The sequence below is a fragment of the Lepus europaeus genome, chromosome 2 (assembly GCF_033115175.1).
Source record: "Lepus europaeus isolate LE1 chromosome 2, mLepTim1.pri, whole genome shotgun sequence".
Taxonomy (NCBI): Eukaryota; Metazoa; Chordata; class Mammalia; order Lagomorpha; family Leporidae; genus Lepus; species Lepus europaeus.
Window position 1 is genome coordinate 152,889,507 of NC_084828.1, and position 13,210 is coordinate 152,902,716.

The following is a 13,210-nucleotide window of genomic DNA, read 5'->3' on the forward strand; positions in this document are numbered from 1 at the left end:
TCAAAGTTTAATATACATATTAAATATACATATTTAATAATGATGATGAGAAAAAATATGGGATGGACCAGCATTGTAGTGCAGTGGTTAAGCCACCATCAGCAATGATGTGATCCCATACATGTGCCAGTTCCAGTCTGGGCTGCTATTTCCAATCCAGCTCCCTACATACACCAGGGAAAGCAGCAGGGGATGGCCTAAGTCCTTGGGCCCCTGCCACCCACATGGTAGACCCATATGGAATTTCTGGCTCCTGCCTTTGACCTAGACCAGCTCTGGCATTATGTCCATTTGTGAACTAGTGATAGGAGATTCTCCACCCCCCTCCCACCCCATAACTCTGATTTCCAAATACATCAATCTAAAAAAAGAGGGGGGTACATAGTCTGTAGCTACTGTTACTGTAAACCCTAGTATTGACTGTTAAGAGTGAGTATGTGATGGATCATGGAACGTTACTGGGAAGGAACTGGTCAAGACGTCAAAGAAGCTATGAATGATTATAAGTACTAGAAAACTGAGACTAATGTCTGAAAGGAGACTAGAACATACTGGTTAGGCATTCCTACCTCCAAGCCCACATCATAGCACTGCAGTATAAAAAGAGGCAAAGTATTGGAAAGCATTTCAAAGAGATGAAAATATGTTCTGTGTCAATTTTCCTCAATATTTAAGATCAATCTCTAGACTTTAGCAAACAATTTTTGAAAGTTTGAATAAATTTTTATATTCAAATATATCAATTCTCAAAGTGCACGGTGTAGAGGAAGATAGAATTTAACTACTAACCTTGTCACTAGCCATTTTAAAATAAATTTTTATGTGTATAAGCACAAACACACTAGTTACAGTTGTAACTATAAATAGCAATTCATTAATAACCTACAGAGCTACCCAATACCTATGTATTTCTCATTTCCAGTGGGAATGATGGAACCATTTTCAATGCTAAGGTCAAGCTTAAGTCACAGAAATGAAAACACGCATCATTAAAAAAGGAAATCAGACTTCCTTAACCATTTTCTTCCAGAGAAGAAAAATAATGGAGATTATTACTAACAAAAGACTGTGTATAATAAGAGGACATAAATAAAACACTCATTGATTCTCTTCTCTGGGTTAATAAATAGCCCCACCATGGTCTTAAAGTTTTGACTTATTTGAGATTCTCTGTAATTCAAACAATGAATTCATATTTAGTGAGCACCTACTATATATAACTTAACAGTATCTTATCAACTTTACATTTTACCTAATGGAGAGGCAGGGTGTTGCTGAAAATATCTACCAAGAAACTGCTCTTCACTGGATATGAATGTTTTATAATTTCAACATAAAGGACTCTGTTGTCTGCAGCATTACACAGCTAATTCATGTTAATTAAAACCATTATTTGTCTAATTTGCCATTGAAAACTGTACCTCCCCCCATTTCTACAGAGTGACTAAGTCTCTATTCTGCTACAGTCTGTTATACAAGGAAAGGATAATAACTCTGACTTGACCAGTACATATTGTATACATTTGTTGAAATGTCACACTATACCCTATAAATATGTACAATTATTAAATTAATGAAAAAATTTTTAATTGTTTAAGGAGATACAAATGCTAAGTAACACTGAATACATGTACTGAATTATCAGACTGTTCCCCATAAATATGTACAATTAAATGTTTAAAATAATAAAAGAAGTTATGTAGCTATAGAAAACAAATGTAATGTTCACTGAGAGGGACATCTGTCTTACCGAGAGAAATCCACCTCTGATGGTAGAGCAAAAGATAACCACATGATAAAATGGAAATAACATGAATATCATTTAAGATTGTTGGGGTTTGAGGCTGACTTCATGTATACACTATCTGCGCAAGGCTGCACTTCTCAGAATGCTTGGTTTAATGATCTGCTGTTATCATTTTGAGGTTCTTAACTGATTTTTTTTTTTTTCAAAAGAGGCTTGTCTTTTTCTTTTATAGTGGACTCTGTAAATTATGTGGGCAATTCTGTCCGGGTTTGAATTATGACGTCATTGTTTAATATGTGTGAAGTTAGCGTAAACCTTAGTTTCTTCATCTGTAACAAAGGTATAATACCCACCTAATAGGATTAGTGGGAATATAAGATGAGATAATGAATGTGAATATAATGGGCATAGAACCTGGTACACAGGACCAGAAAAGAGATGTGAAATAACATGGAGCTGGAACAACTCTTGTTCCTATTCCTAGGAATCTCAAACATTTAAAAACTTCTGTATATCATAATTAGGTGTAGTTAAAATTTAGACTTTAATACTTACAAGCCGTATATCTGTGGTGCAATTTCTAGCCTGTTCAAGTGCATGTAAAGCTCAATATCATGCTTCTTCAGGAGATGATCCTGGATCTGGTTGACTTTAGTAACAATAGCGATTGTTGGCCCTAAGTCCTGTGGTCTAGCAAAGGGTATAGGGGTCATCAGCGTTTCTTTTCCCTAGAACCAGACAAAATAAAATATGTGTTATTTTTTATGAGACTAACAAATATATGGACATAATTCTTTAATTAATGAAAGTTGAAACAAGAACAAAAAGTACTTTAATTATCTCATGAGAAACACTTAAAAGGTAGAATCATATGCTAATAGATAATTAATTGTGCTCATAAGGAAAAGGCCAGGAATTGCCTTCCACAGTATCTGTCACCTGCGTTCTCTGACCAGTTTTCTCTTGTGACAATAAGTTCTGTAAGGTAGTTTTGGCTAGAGGTAGTGGTGGCCATTACAATCTCTTTGCCCATGGTCAGTTCATCTGATCAGCCATTGCATATAAATGGATTCTTGTGGCATAAAATTCAAACATGAAAAACAGTAAAGGACAACTTTTCTACTTTGAGCTAACAAAACTATAAAAAAGGAAATCAGAATTAGAAAGGAAGAAGCTTTTGTTAATTTACATAGCCAAGTAAAATTATTTTAAAACTGTCCAGATCAAAAGTATACCTCACTTAAAAAATAAGACCTATGTTTGGTCCCCTATTCTTCCTATCCTCCCTTACCCAACTGGAAGGGAGATTTATCACCAATTCCTAATGCTTTCATGTAAACGTCAACTTTTCACGTAATGTCTTTCACGTAATGTCCGGTGGTGTCTGACCTTTCTCCTGACACTCAGTCCTCAGTTTCCACCTCTCCAACACTGACACTCACAGCACCTGTTGTGATTTTTGGTCTGCCATTCATTCTCAGTCAGCTTCTCTACTTCAAAGTCTTCCGCTTTCCAACTGCTGTTTTTTGATATAGTTCTGGTGCTAGGTGCATTCTCTACTCGTACTCACATGCTATCCCCAAGTGATCTCAATCACGCACTGCTTCTACCGATGCTCGTGTTCCCAATCTGTATTCTTAGCCTAGAACTCTTGAGTGCCTCCCATAAATTCAAATGTTGGCAAGAAGTCCTGGATTGCGATAAGGTTTCTAATTTTGTAGGCCTACAACTGAACTTAACATCTTCTGCTCAAAAACATGTTCTTCCTTTCACTTATGCCCACCTCAAGCTTCCTTTAATTTTGCCAATTTTAGCTCCTCAGTACCACTTTTACCTGTCCCCTCTTCTACTGCCCAACTGTCACAATGTGATAATGTGATATAGGGTCCTAATTATTTCTTTCCTCCTTACTGCTCTACCTGCCTCTAAATTTATTGTTCATTTAATCTTGCAAAGCATGCAAGGTGATCTTTTTAAAGTAGAAAATAGAGCTGGCAATGTGGCATAATGGGTTGAACCACTGTCTGCAATACCAGCATCCCATATGGATGCCGGTTCCAGTCCCAACTGCTCTAATTCTGATCCAGCTCCCTACTAACGTGGCTGGGAAAGCGGTGGAAGATAGTCCAAGTTCATGGGCCTCTGTACTCATGTGGGCAATCAGGATAAAGCTCCTGGCTCCTGGATTCCATCTGGCCCAGCCCTGGCTGTTGTGGCCATTTGGGAAGTGAATCAGCAGATGGAAGTCTGTAGGAAATACTACACAGAAAACCCCAGAATCCCACATCATACCACTTACTAATCAGCAAGTAGAATAATCAGAGGAGAAAGAAAGTGTAGGTTTAAGGGAAGACTTATTGAAAGACATGCATTTCCAGAATCATCTCAAGTCTTAGAAAAAGATGTGCTCCTTGGTACTCCCTACAGCACATTCTGTTGTGTCTTTATCTAAGACCATGTTAATTTTCATAGCTCAATTCGCTTGTGTTAATTTGGAAAGACAAGAGAAAAGGAAACCTCTACAGAGGTTGAACATCCCTAATTTGAGAATCTGAAATCTGAAATGCTCTAAAATTTCCCATTTTTTGAGCACTGACATGATGTCACAGTGGAAATTTCCACACCCGAGACTATGACTGGTTATGATCTAAATGCAGGCACACTAAAATAATTGTATACAATTAACTTTAGGCTATGGGTATAAGGTATATTGGAAAGAAAAGTGAATTTTGTGTTTATACTTGGGTCCCATCCCAAATATATCTCATTATGTATATGCAAATATTTTTAAATCCAAAAAACCCCAAATCCAAATACTTCTGGTCCCGGGCATTTTGGGTAAGGGATACTCTGCCTGTGCTGCAGGCCCTTGTTATAAAAATGATATGCACAGGCACTCATTTCCTGATTAGCTCCCTGCTAATGCGCCTGTGAAAGCAGCAGAGGACAGTCCAGGAGCCTGGCCCCTGATACTCAAGCGAGAGACCCGGATGGAGTTCCAGGCTCCTGGTTTCAGCTGCTAGGCCCCTGGGGCCATTTGCTGAGTGAATCAGTTGACAGAAAATCTTTCTATAACTCAGTTCAGATAAATAAATAAATTTTGGAAAAAAAAAAACTACACATTTTGGTCATGAAGTTTACTTCAGGGGTGAATTCTGTGCGGTTGGATTCTTGTCAGTGTCGGGTAGAGACACTGGGCTAAGGTGATGTTTCTAAAATCACATGCAACACAGATCACTATATTCATCTTTTAAGCATCTTGAGTAAACAGACTTATACAGAATACAAACAATAGCTTCCAGAGAACTGATCCTAAATTTAACTAGTTGAATCACGTTTAACTTAATCGAATCATATGATCAATTTCTATTTTGAATAGAATGAGTTGTTGGGCCGGCACTGTGGTGTAGCAGGTAAACCAGCTTCCCATACGGGCATCAGTTTGAGACCTGGCTGCTCTACTTCATATATAGCTCTCTGCTATGGCCTGGGAAAGTAGTAGAAGATGGCCCAAGTCCTTGAGCCTCTGCACTCATGTGGGAGACCTGGAAGACTTCTCTCTCTCTTTGCCTCTCTGTAACTCTGCTTTTCACACAAATAAATAAATCTTCAAAAATCAGTAGCATATGTAATTTTTTTTTCAAATTCTGTACTTGATAAGGACTCACATGTAGGCTAAGAACTATGTCTATACAAACTGTACTTTGAAAAGATTTCCCCTGTGCATAGAATACTTAAAATCTCACAATTTAAAGAAACTAAAAAATGGGGCCAGCACTGTGGCGTAATAGGTAAAGCCGCTGTGTGTGAAACCCGCATCTCATATGGGTGTTGGTTCCAGTTTGGGCTGCTCCACTTCTGATCCAGCTCCCTATTAACGCATCTCAGAAAGCAGCTGAAAATAACCCACGTGCTTGGGCCCCTGCACTCAAGTGGGAGACCCAGAAATATCTCTTGGTTCCTGGGTTCAGATCAGCCCGGGTTCAGATCAGCCATCTCCAGGCACTGTAGCCATTTGGGGAGTAAACTAGCTGATGGAAGACGTCTCTCTTTCTTTCTCTGTAACTCTGCCTTTCAAATAAATAAATATTTTTTAAAAAACCTCAAAAGTACTGTTTATAATCACTTAAATGCTAAATAACTTATCATATAGTAAAATCAAAAGAGAAAATAAATAAAATATAAATATGAACTTGAAGCGGTAGTATCAACATCAACTACAAGGTAGAACTGAGAAAATGTAACCTTCATGCTTCAAATACTCAGTTTCTGAGATACTGTAAATCAATTACAAAATATAAAATGTCCCCTGCATGAAATTCTGACCATTGTTCAAACTTCTGATGCTCATATAAGTCTGTGACTTTATCATATCACTAACCTAAGAACATAGATTTCATTCAAAAAAATATTTTGCTAAATATGCTTGCAGGTTTCATCTTCAGCAGCCTTTACAGAATGGAACATGTTGATGTAAGAAGAGATACTTTAGGCCGGCGCCGTGGCTTAACAGGCTAATCCTCCGCCTTGTGGCGCCGGCACACCGGGTTCTAGTCCCGGTTGGGGCACCGATCCTGTCCCGGTTGCCCCTCTTCCAGGCCAGCTCTCTGCTGTGGCCAGGGAGTGCAGTGGAGGATGGCCCAAGTGCTTGGGCCCTGCACCCGCATGGGAGACCAGGAGAAGCACCTGGCTCCTGCTATCGGATCAGCGCGATGCGCCGGCCGCAGCGGCCATTGGAGGGTGAACCAACGGCAAAAAGGAAGACCTTTCTCTCTGTCTCTCTCTCTCTCACTATCCACTCTGCCTGTCAAAAAAAAAAAAAAAAAAAAAAAAGGAGATACTTTAACACCTGGGGCAGGAGTCAGAGGAAATGGTTCAGGCTTTGCAGGTCATATAGTCTGTGTTGTAACTACTCAAGTAGCAGTTACTGCCATTACTACAAAGTAATGACCTAGCAGCCACAGATGACAAGTAAATAAATAGGAATGGCTGTGTTCCAATAAAATTTGGTATTCATGAATTTGAACTCCATGTAATTTTCATGTATCACAAAATATTATTTTTCCTCTAGTTTTCTAACCGTTAAAAAAAGTAAAAACTTTCTCAACTTGTAAGATGTACAGAAACAGATGCCACACTTAGAGGTATGATGATCTAAGTCCCCTAACCTAGGCCAAAGGCATGACAAGCATTAGTTACTCATTTCATTTTTAAGAAACAGAATAAAGTGACTGAGTAATATGATTTCTAAACAGAATGTAATCAATTAAACCAACACAAAGGAATTTAACCATGGCAGAAAAATTTTCCATATATATATAAATATATATATATTTTTTTTTTTTAGGATTTATTTATCTGTCTGAAAGAGTTACAGAGGGAGAGGAAGAGAAAGAGGTCTTGGAATTGCTGGATCACTCCCTAGATGGCTGCAATGGCCAGGGCTGAGCCAGGCCTAAGCTAGGGGCCAGGAGCTTCTTCTGGGTCTTCCACAAGCGTGGCAGGGGTCCATGTACTTGGGTCATCTTCACTGCTTCTCCCAGGCCATTAGCAGAGAGCTGGATCAGAAGCAGAGCAGCAGGGACAAGAAATGGCGCCCATATGGGATGCTGGTGTGGCAGGCAGCAGCTACACCTGCTAGGCCACGACCTGCTAGGCCTCCAGATATTCTTTTCTTTTTTTTTTTTTTTGACAGGCAGAGTGGACAGTGAGAGAGAGAGACATAGAGAAAGGTCTTCCTTTGCCGTTGGTTCACCCTCCAATGGCCACCACGGCCGGCGTGCTGTGGCCGGCACACGGCGCTGATCCGAAGGCAGGAGCCAGGTGCTTCTCCTGGTCTCCCATGCGGGTGCAGGGCCCAAACACTTGGGCCATCCTCCACTGCACTCCCTGGCCACAGCAACCGGGACAGAATCCAGTGCCCCAACCGGGACTAGAACCCGGTGTGCCGGCGCCTCAAGGTGGAGGATTAGCTTGTCAAGCCACGGCGCTGGCCAGATATTCTTAACATTATCCATTGCCAACAGAATTAAAAATTTTTCTAATATCATGGGATCATAAAAACACCATGATGATCTCTAAGATAGCATTTATGCTAGATTAACATGATAATTAATTCAGCAATTCCATTCCTAGATATATACCAGGAGAACAGAAAACATGTTCATACAAAAGTATGTACATTAATTTTATAACATTATACACAATAAATAAAAGTGAAGAGCATTCAAATGCTTATGAATTTATGTTTACATAAACAAGATGCTGTATACCTATATAATCTATATATAAATGTATATCTATATATTACTCAGCTCTAAAAGGGAATGAAGTATTTATGTGTGATACAACATGGATAAAGAATGAGAACATTATGCTAAGGCAAAGGAGTTGATCATAACAAGTCATATATTTTATGACTCTATTTACATAAAATGTCTACAATCATTAAGTTCACTGAAAAAGAAGGGAGATTAGTGATGCCAAGGGCTATGGGCAGGGAAGAATGAGGAGTGACTGGTAATGGGGATGGGACTTCTTTCTAGGGTGATAAAAATATTTTGGAATTAGATAGTGGGGATGTTTGCACAACTCTGTGAACATAACAAAAAGAACTGGAATGTATTAAAATGTTCTTGTGAATTTTATCACAATTAAAAATATACTTAAAATATGAATAAGAGAAAGTAAGGGTAAGAGACATTCATGCTTAGTATGTGGATTAAACAGTATTGCATTAGTAAAGGCTTATCAACCCATTTGATACAGATTTTATCTATGTATGTTAGTAACAATGCATATGTAAGCTCATAGGATAGCCATAAAACATTTATAACAATTCTATAATTAAGCAATTAACATTTCTACTTGTTTATATAAAATCTTTATATTGTTGCTTTATGTCTGCCAATATTATTAGAGATATGTTAGAAGAGGGATTTTCAAAATGTTCATGGAAAATAGAATTAAAAGATAAATTTATTTTAGTGCAAAAAAACCTAAAACATAAGCATACAAGAAGTCTTCAAAAATTCATAAAAAATGCATATTATGAAAAAACCATTAGGGTATTTCAAAATTATTTTGCATCAAAATAAACTTATCTTTTTAAAAAAGTATTTGAAAGGCAGAGAAATAAACAAGGAGACAGAGATAGACAAACAGATCTTCCATTTACTTGTTTACTATGCAACTACTTACAACACTCAGAGCTGGGCTGGGCCAGGACAGAAGCTAGGAGACTTGGGTTTCCCAAGGGGGTGGCGGAATCCATGACCTATTGCCATCACCTATTGCCTCCCAGGATGCACATCAGCAAGAAGCTGGAATTGGAACTGGAGCTGTGACTCAAACCCAGTACTCTAGCATGGATTTGGGAAGCACAAGTGGCACCAAATGCCTGCTCCTAAACTTGCCTTTTTTATTTCTTTTAAATTTATTTGAAAAGCAGAGTTACAGAGAGAGGAGGAGGAGGAGCAGGAGGAGGAGAAGAGAGAGAGAGAGAGGAGAAACAGAGAGAGAGAGACATTGATCTTATATTGCTGGTTCACTCCCCAGATGGGTGCATAGCCAGTGCTGGGCCAGGCTGAAGCCAGGAGCCAGGAGCTTTGTCTGGGTCTCCAAAGTGGGTGCAAGGGTCCAAAGACTTGGGCCATCTGCTGATGCTTTCCTAAGCTCATTAGCAGGGAACTGGATTAGAAGTGGAACAGCCAAGTCTAGAACCAGTGCCCATATGGGATGCCTGCATCACAGGTGTAGGCTTAACCTGCTATGCCACAATGTTGGCCCCTGAACTTGCCTTTTAAATCCATTTTTCTACAAACTACTGCAGTAAAATTTTTTTAAGTTATTCAGTTAAATTTTATTACATATGTACTTCTATATTTTCATTTTCTATTATATCAACAATAATGGCTATATATTGTATATTATTCTCTGATTATACTAGGGCACTCCAAAAAGTTCACAGAAAATGGCATGAAAAGAAAGTTATTTTGCTTGAAAATATTTTCAGGTACATGCATAGCATTTCCATAATACATATTGTTCCATTAAAGTTTTTAAGGAATTTATTAACACATTAGATTCTCAAGGTCACAGTAAATGTGTGACAATCAGTACAACACAATTTTCATGTTAATGTGATATTAATACAAAGAGAATAGATTCCATATAGTTCATGGCTATAATTCTAGAAATATAATTATATTTCCCTCCTTCCATCTCTCCCTTCTTCCTTAATTTTTTTCATGAAATTTTTAGACCATTTGTATGCATGAACTTAAATTTTTTTTGTACAAAATCAGCTTATACTTTAATTCCATTTCATACAAACTTTTGGAAGTACCTTTGTACCTTGCTTACTAAAATCATTCGTTTCCTGAAATACACAGAAAAGATCTGTACTCTAAGATGTACCTTTTGGGACCAGTGTTCCGGCACAGTGTGTTTAACGGCTGCTGTGACACCAGCATCACATGTCGGAGTGCTGGTTCAAGTCCTGGCTGCTCTGCTTTGGATTCATCTCTCTACTAAGTGCCTGGGAAGCCAAGTGCTTGGGCCCCTACCACCCATGTGGGAGAACAGGATGGAGTTACTGGATCCTGGCTTTGGTCTGGCTTAGCCCTGATTGCTGTCACCATTTGGGGAATGAAGTAGCAGGTGGGAGATTCTCTCTCTCTCAATGTCTGGCTTTCAAATAAATAAATAAATCTTAAAAAGAAAAAAGGATTTTACCTTCTGACCATCATGCTCAAAAGTAGAAAACCAAGGTTCAGCAGTTTCCATGAGTTGTGAGAACATTGCACTAAAAATTAGAAAAATAATTAACAACTATGTTTAAGCTTCATTAAAGTAATGATGGTATTAAAAACAAAACCAAACTAATAGAATTTTTGTACTTACTAGGCATCATGTTCCAGATACTCAGGGTTCAAGAGAGTTTTCATTTCCTCACTTTAAAAAACAAAACGAACAATCAAAATGTGTATTTTTTTTTAAATAACTGCCCAGGATGTAGGCTTTGCCTTATTTTACATTTATAAGCCAACTTTCAAATAATACACTTAAGAGTACTTTATTAACAAGTAAAATTCTTTCTATAAAGATAAAAAAACTGCCTTGTCTATGCCACAATGAAGTTAACTATCTGTTCCAAAAAAAAAAAAAAAATACAGAAAGCAACAATATACTCTTTGACTACACTTGACCTATAATAACTGATTACTTCAAAATCTATCACTTGTTCAAAACAAAAAAAATAGTCACCGAATCTGCAATATCAAAACAATATTTTCTATATTAATTTTAACAAAAAAATCAGTGACAATACTTCTTAAAAATCTTTTAAATTTTTTTAAACATAAATTTTTTAAAAATATGTATTTATTTATTTACAAGTCAGAGGTAGGGAGCGACAGAAAGAAAGATCTATCCATTGGTTCACTCCCCAAACGGCTGCAGTGGCCAGGGCTGTCAGGATGAAGCCAGATGCTGAAGCTCCATCAGGGTCTCCCATGTGGGTGACAGGGGCCCAAGCACGTGGGCCATCCTCTGCTGCTCTCCCAGGTAAATCAGCAAGGAGCTGGATCAGAAGTGGAGCAGCTGGGTCTCAAACTAGCACCCATATGAGATGCTGGCATCGCAGGTGGTAGCTGAAACTGTTATGCCCCAATGGCGGCTCCTCCTTTAGTGTTACTTTTACTTTTTAATGGCCTAAAACAGCTGAAAAAACATGTCATTATCACTTAAAAGCTACTTTCAAGCATCTATTCTTTCCTAAAAAATCAAATAAAAACTGGAAGGAAAACAAGATCCCAATATTAACTTTATCAACATAGTTTAGAATAATTGAAGTAAAGGCAATTAAGGTACGGTTACCCTTGTCAAGACACAATAAACTAGGAGCACAGGTTTAATGCAATGAGGAAGGTGCCTGCAGTCCACATTGAGTACTTGAATTCAATTTCTGGCTTGTTTCTCACTCCAGCTTCCTGCCAAGGCAGACCCAGGGAGGCAGCTGACACAGCTGAAGTAATTGGGTTCCTGCCGTTCTCATAGTAGACCTGGGTGTGCTGTAGCTCACTACTTCTGGTCCCAACCTGGCCTACGCTAAGCATGTGGACATCTGGGGAGTGAACCAGTAGATAGGAATTCTATCTCTCTACCTTTCTAGTAGTTAAATTTCAAAAAAATAAATACAGTAAAATTAGGACATTTAAAGGAAACTTGAAACATTAATCTATAATCTTGTAGAAAAAAGTTAATTTATAAAAGGCCTGAATATATATACTCACTAGATATCCTATAATTAGAAGTATAAAATATCTGCCAGTCCTTCCTTTCTGTACACATGTAGACCTGGTTGTGGAATACTCCTAACAAAGACTTATAATCCATAGTGTTCTATTCCCAAAAGGCTTCTTGGTTGCCTCTCTGACAGTTAGGGTATTTTAAGTTAGAAAAATGAATTCTAATAAATAGCCAAAGTCAAATCCAATCACAACAGTCACTTGTAGGAAAGGATAAACAAACATATCTCAACAGCAATGAGAAGTCATTTCATTTGTTTACAGATTGAAGTTCTACGTGGCACTGCTCCTTTATTCAGGAAATAAGTTGGTCAAACCTGCTGACACTTTATCCAGGATAAAGTATCTCATGGATAAAGTTGTTCCGCTCGCTGTGAAAAATGAATCATTAGAGGATAGTATATATTGAGTATCTTAAAGCGGTAGCATTTTTGTTTTTACAGCAAAAATTTCTTTTTCTTGATATTGACTGAAGATTTTTAAAAGACATTCCTCATTCCCAATTTGCCCCATAGCTAAACTGCCATTAGAATTATTTGGTGGGATTAACAATTAAGTCACATGAAATATAATCAAATGTATATAACTTACAAAACTTAGAAGTACCTTCAATGTAAAAGACTTTGAGGTAAAAACTAAACTACAGTAGGAGCTGAACACCCAGAAACAACGTGAAAACTTGCCTGGGCTGTGCTGACTCACTGGCATGTAGAAAAGCTTGGTGGTCACAGTGAAGGATGAAAACTATAGGCGCTAACAGCTCATGCATGCCCTGAAACACAAAAGCCAAGAAACCAACTGAATGGTATTCAGAGTTCATCAGAGGACAGTATCAACTCTGTTAAACCCTTCTTCAACTGATTCCTGTCACTGATATTTTCAAATTATATTGAAAATCATAAAAAAGGAAAGCTACAGAATGAGATTTTATCTACTCTTAGAATCTGAATCCAATTCAACCACAGTACATATTCTTTAAAACATAGAAAAATAGTTCTGTTTTAAATGACTCGACAAACAATAAATTGGCATGGTAGACAACCTTGCACCTGTCAGTTGCTTCAAGATCTGTACTCATAAATATGAATTTCACTCATGCAAATTATAATCATGAGCTACAGTGTAAAGATCTGCAGTAAGAAGGGTAACTAAG

At 37.9% G+C, this 13,210-nt stretch overlaps 1 protein-coding gene across 1 annotated transcript in view; it reads right to left on the bottom strand.

Moving 5' to 3' along the window:
* Positions 1–13,210, bottom strand: part of TBC1D5 (TBC1 domain family member 5) — a 625,580-nt gene that overhangs the window by 227,019 nt on the left and 385,351 nt on the right. Inside the window, exons 11-14 of the mRNA XM_062215140.1 lie at positions 12,741–12,829; positions 10,652–10,702; positions 10,484–10,553; positions 2,303–2,475 (exon numbers count right to left, since the gene is read on the bottom strand). Of these exons, the coding sequence (XP_062071124.1) occupies positions 2,303–2,475; positions 10,484–10,553; positions 10,652–10,702; positions 12,741–12,829 (383 nt within the window). The remainder of the gene's footprint in view (positions 1–2,302; positions 2,476–10,483; positions 10,554–10,651; positions 10,703–12,740; positions 12,830–13,210) is intronic.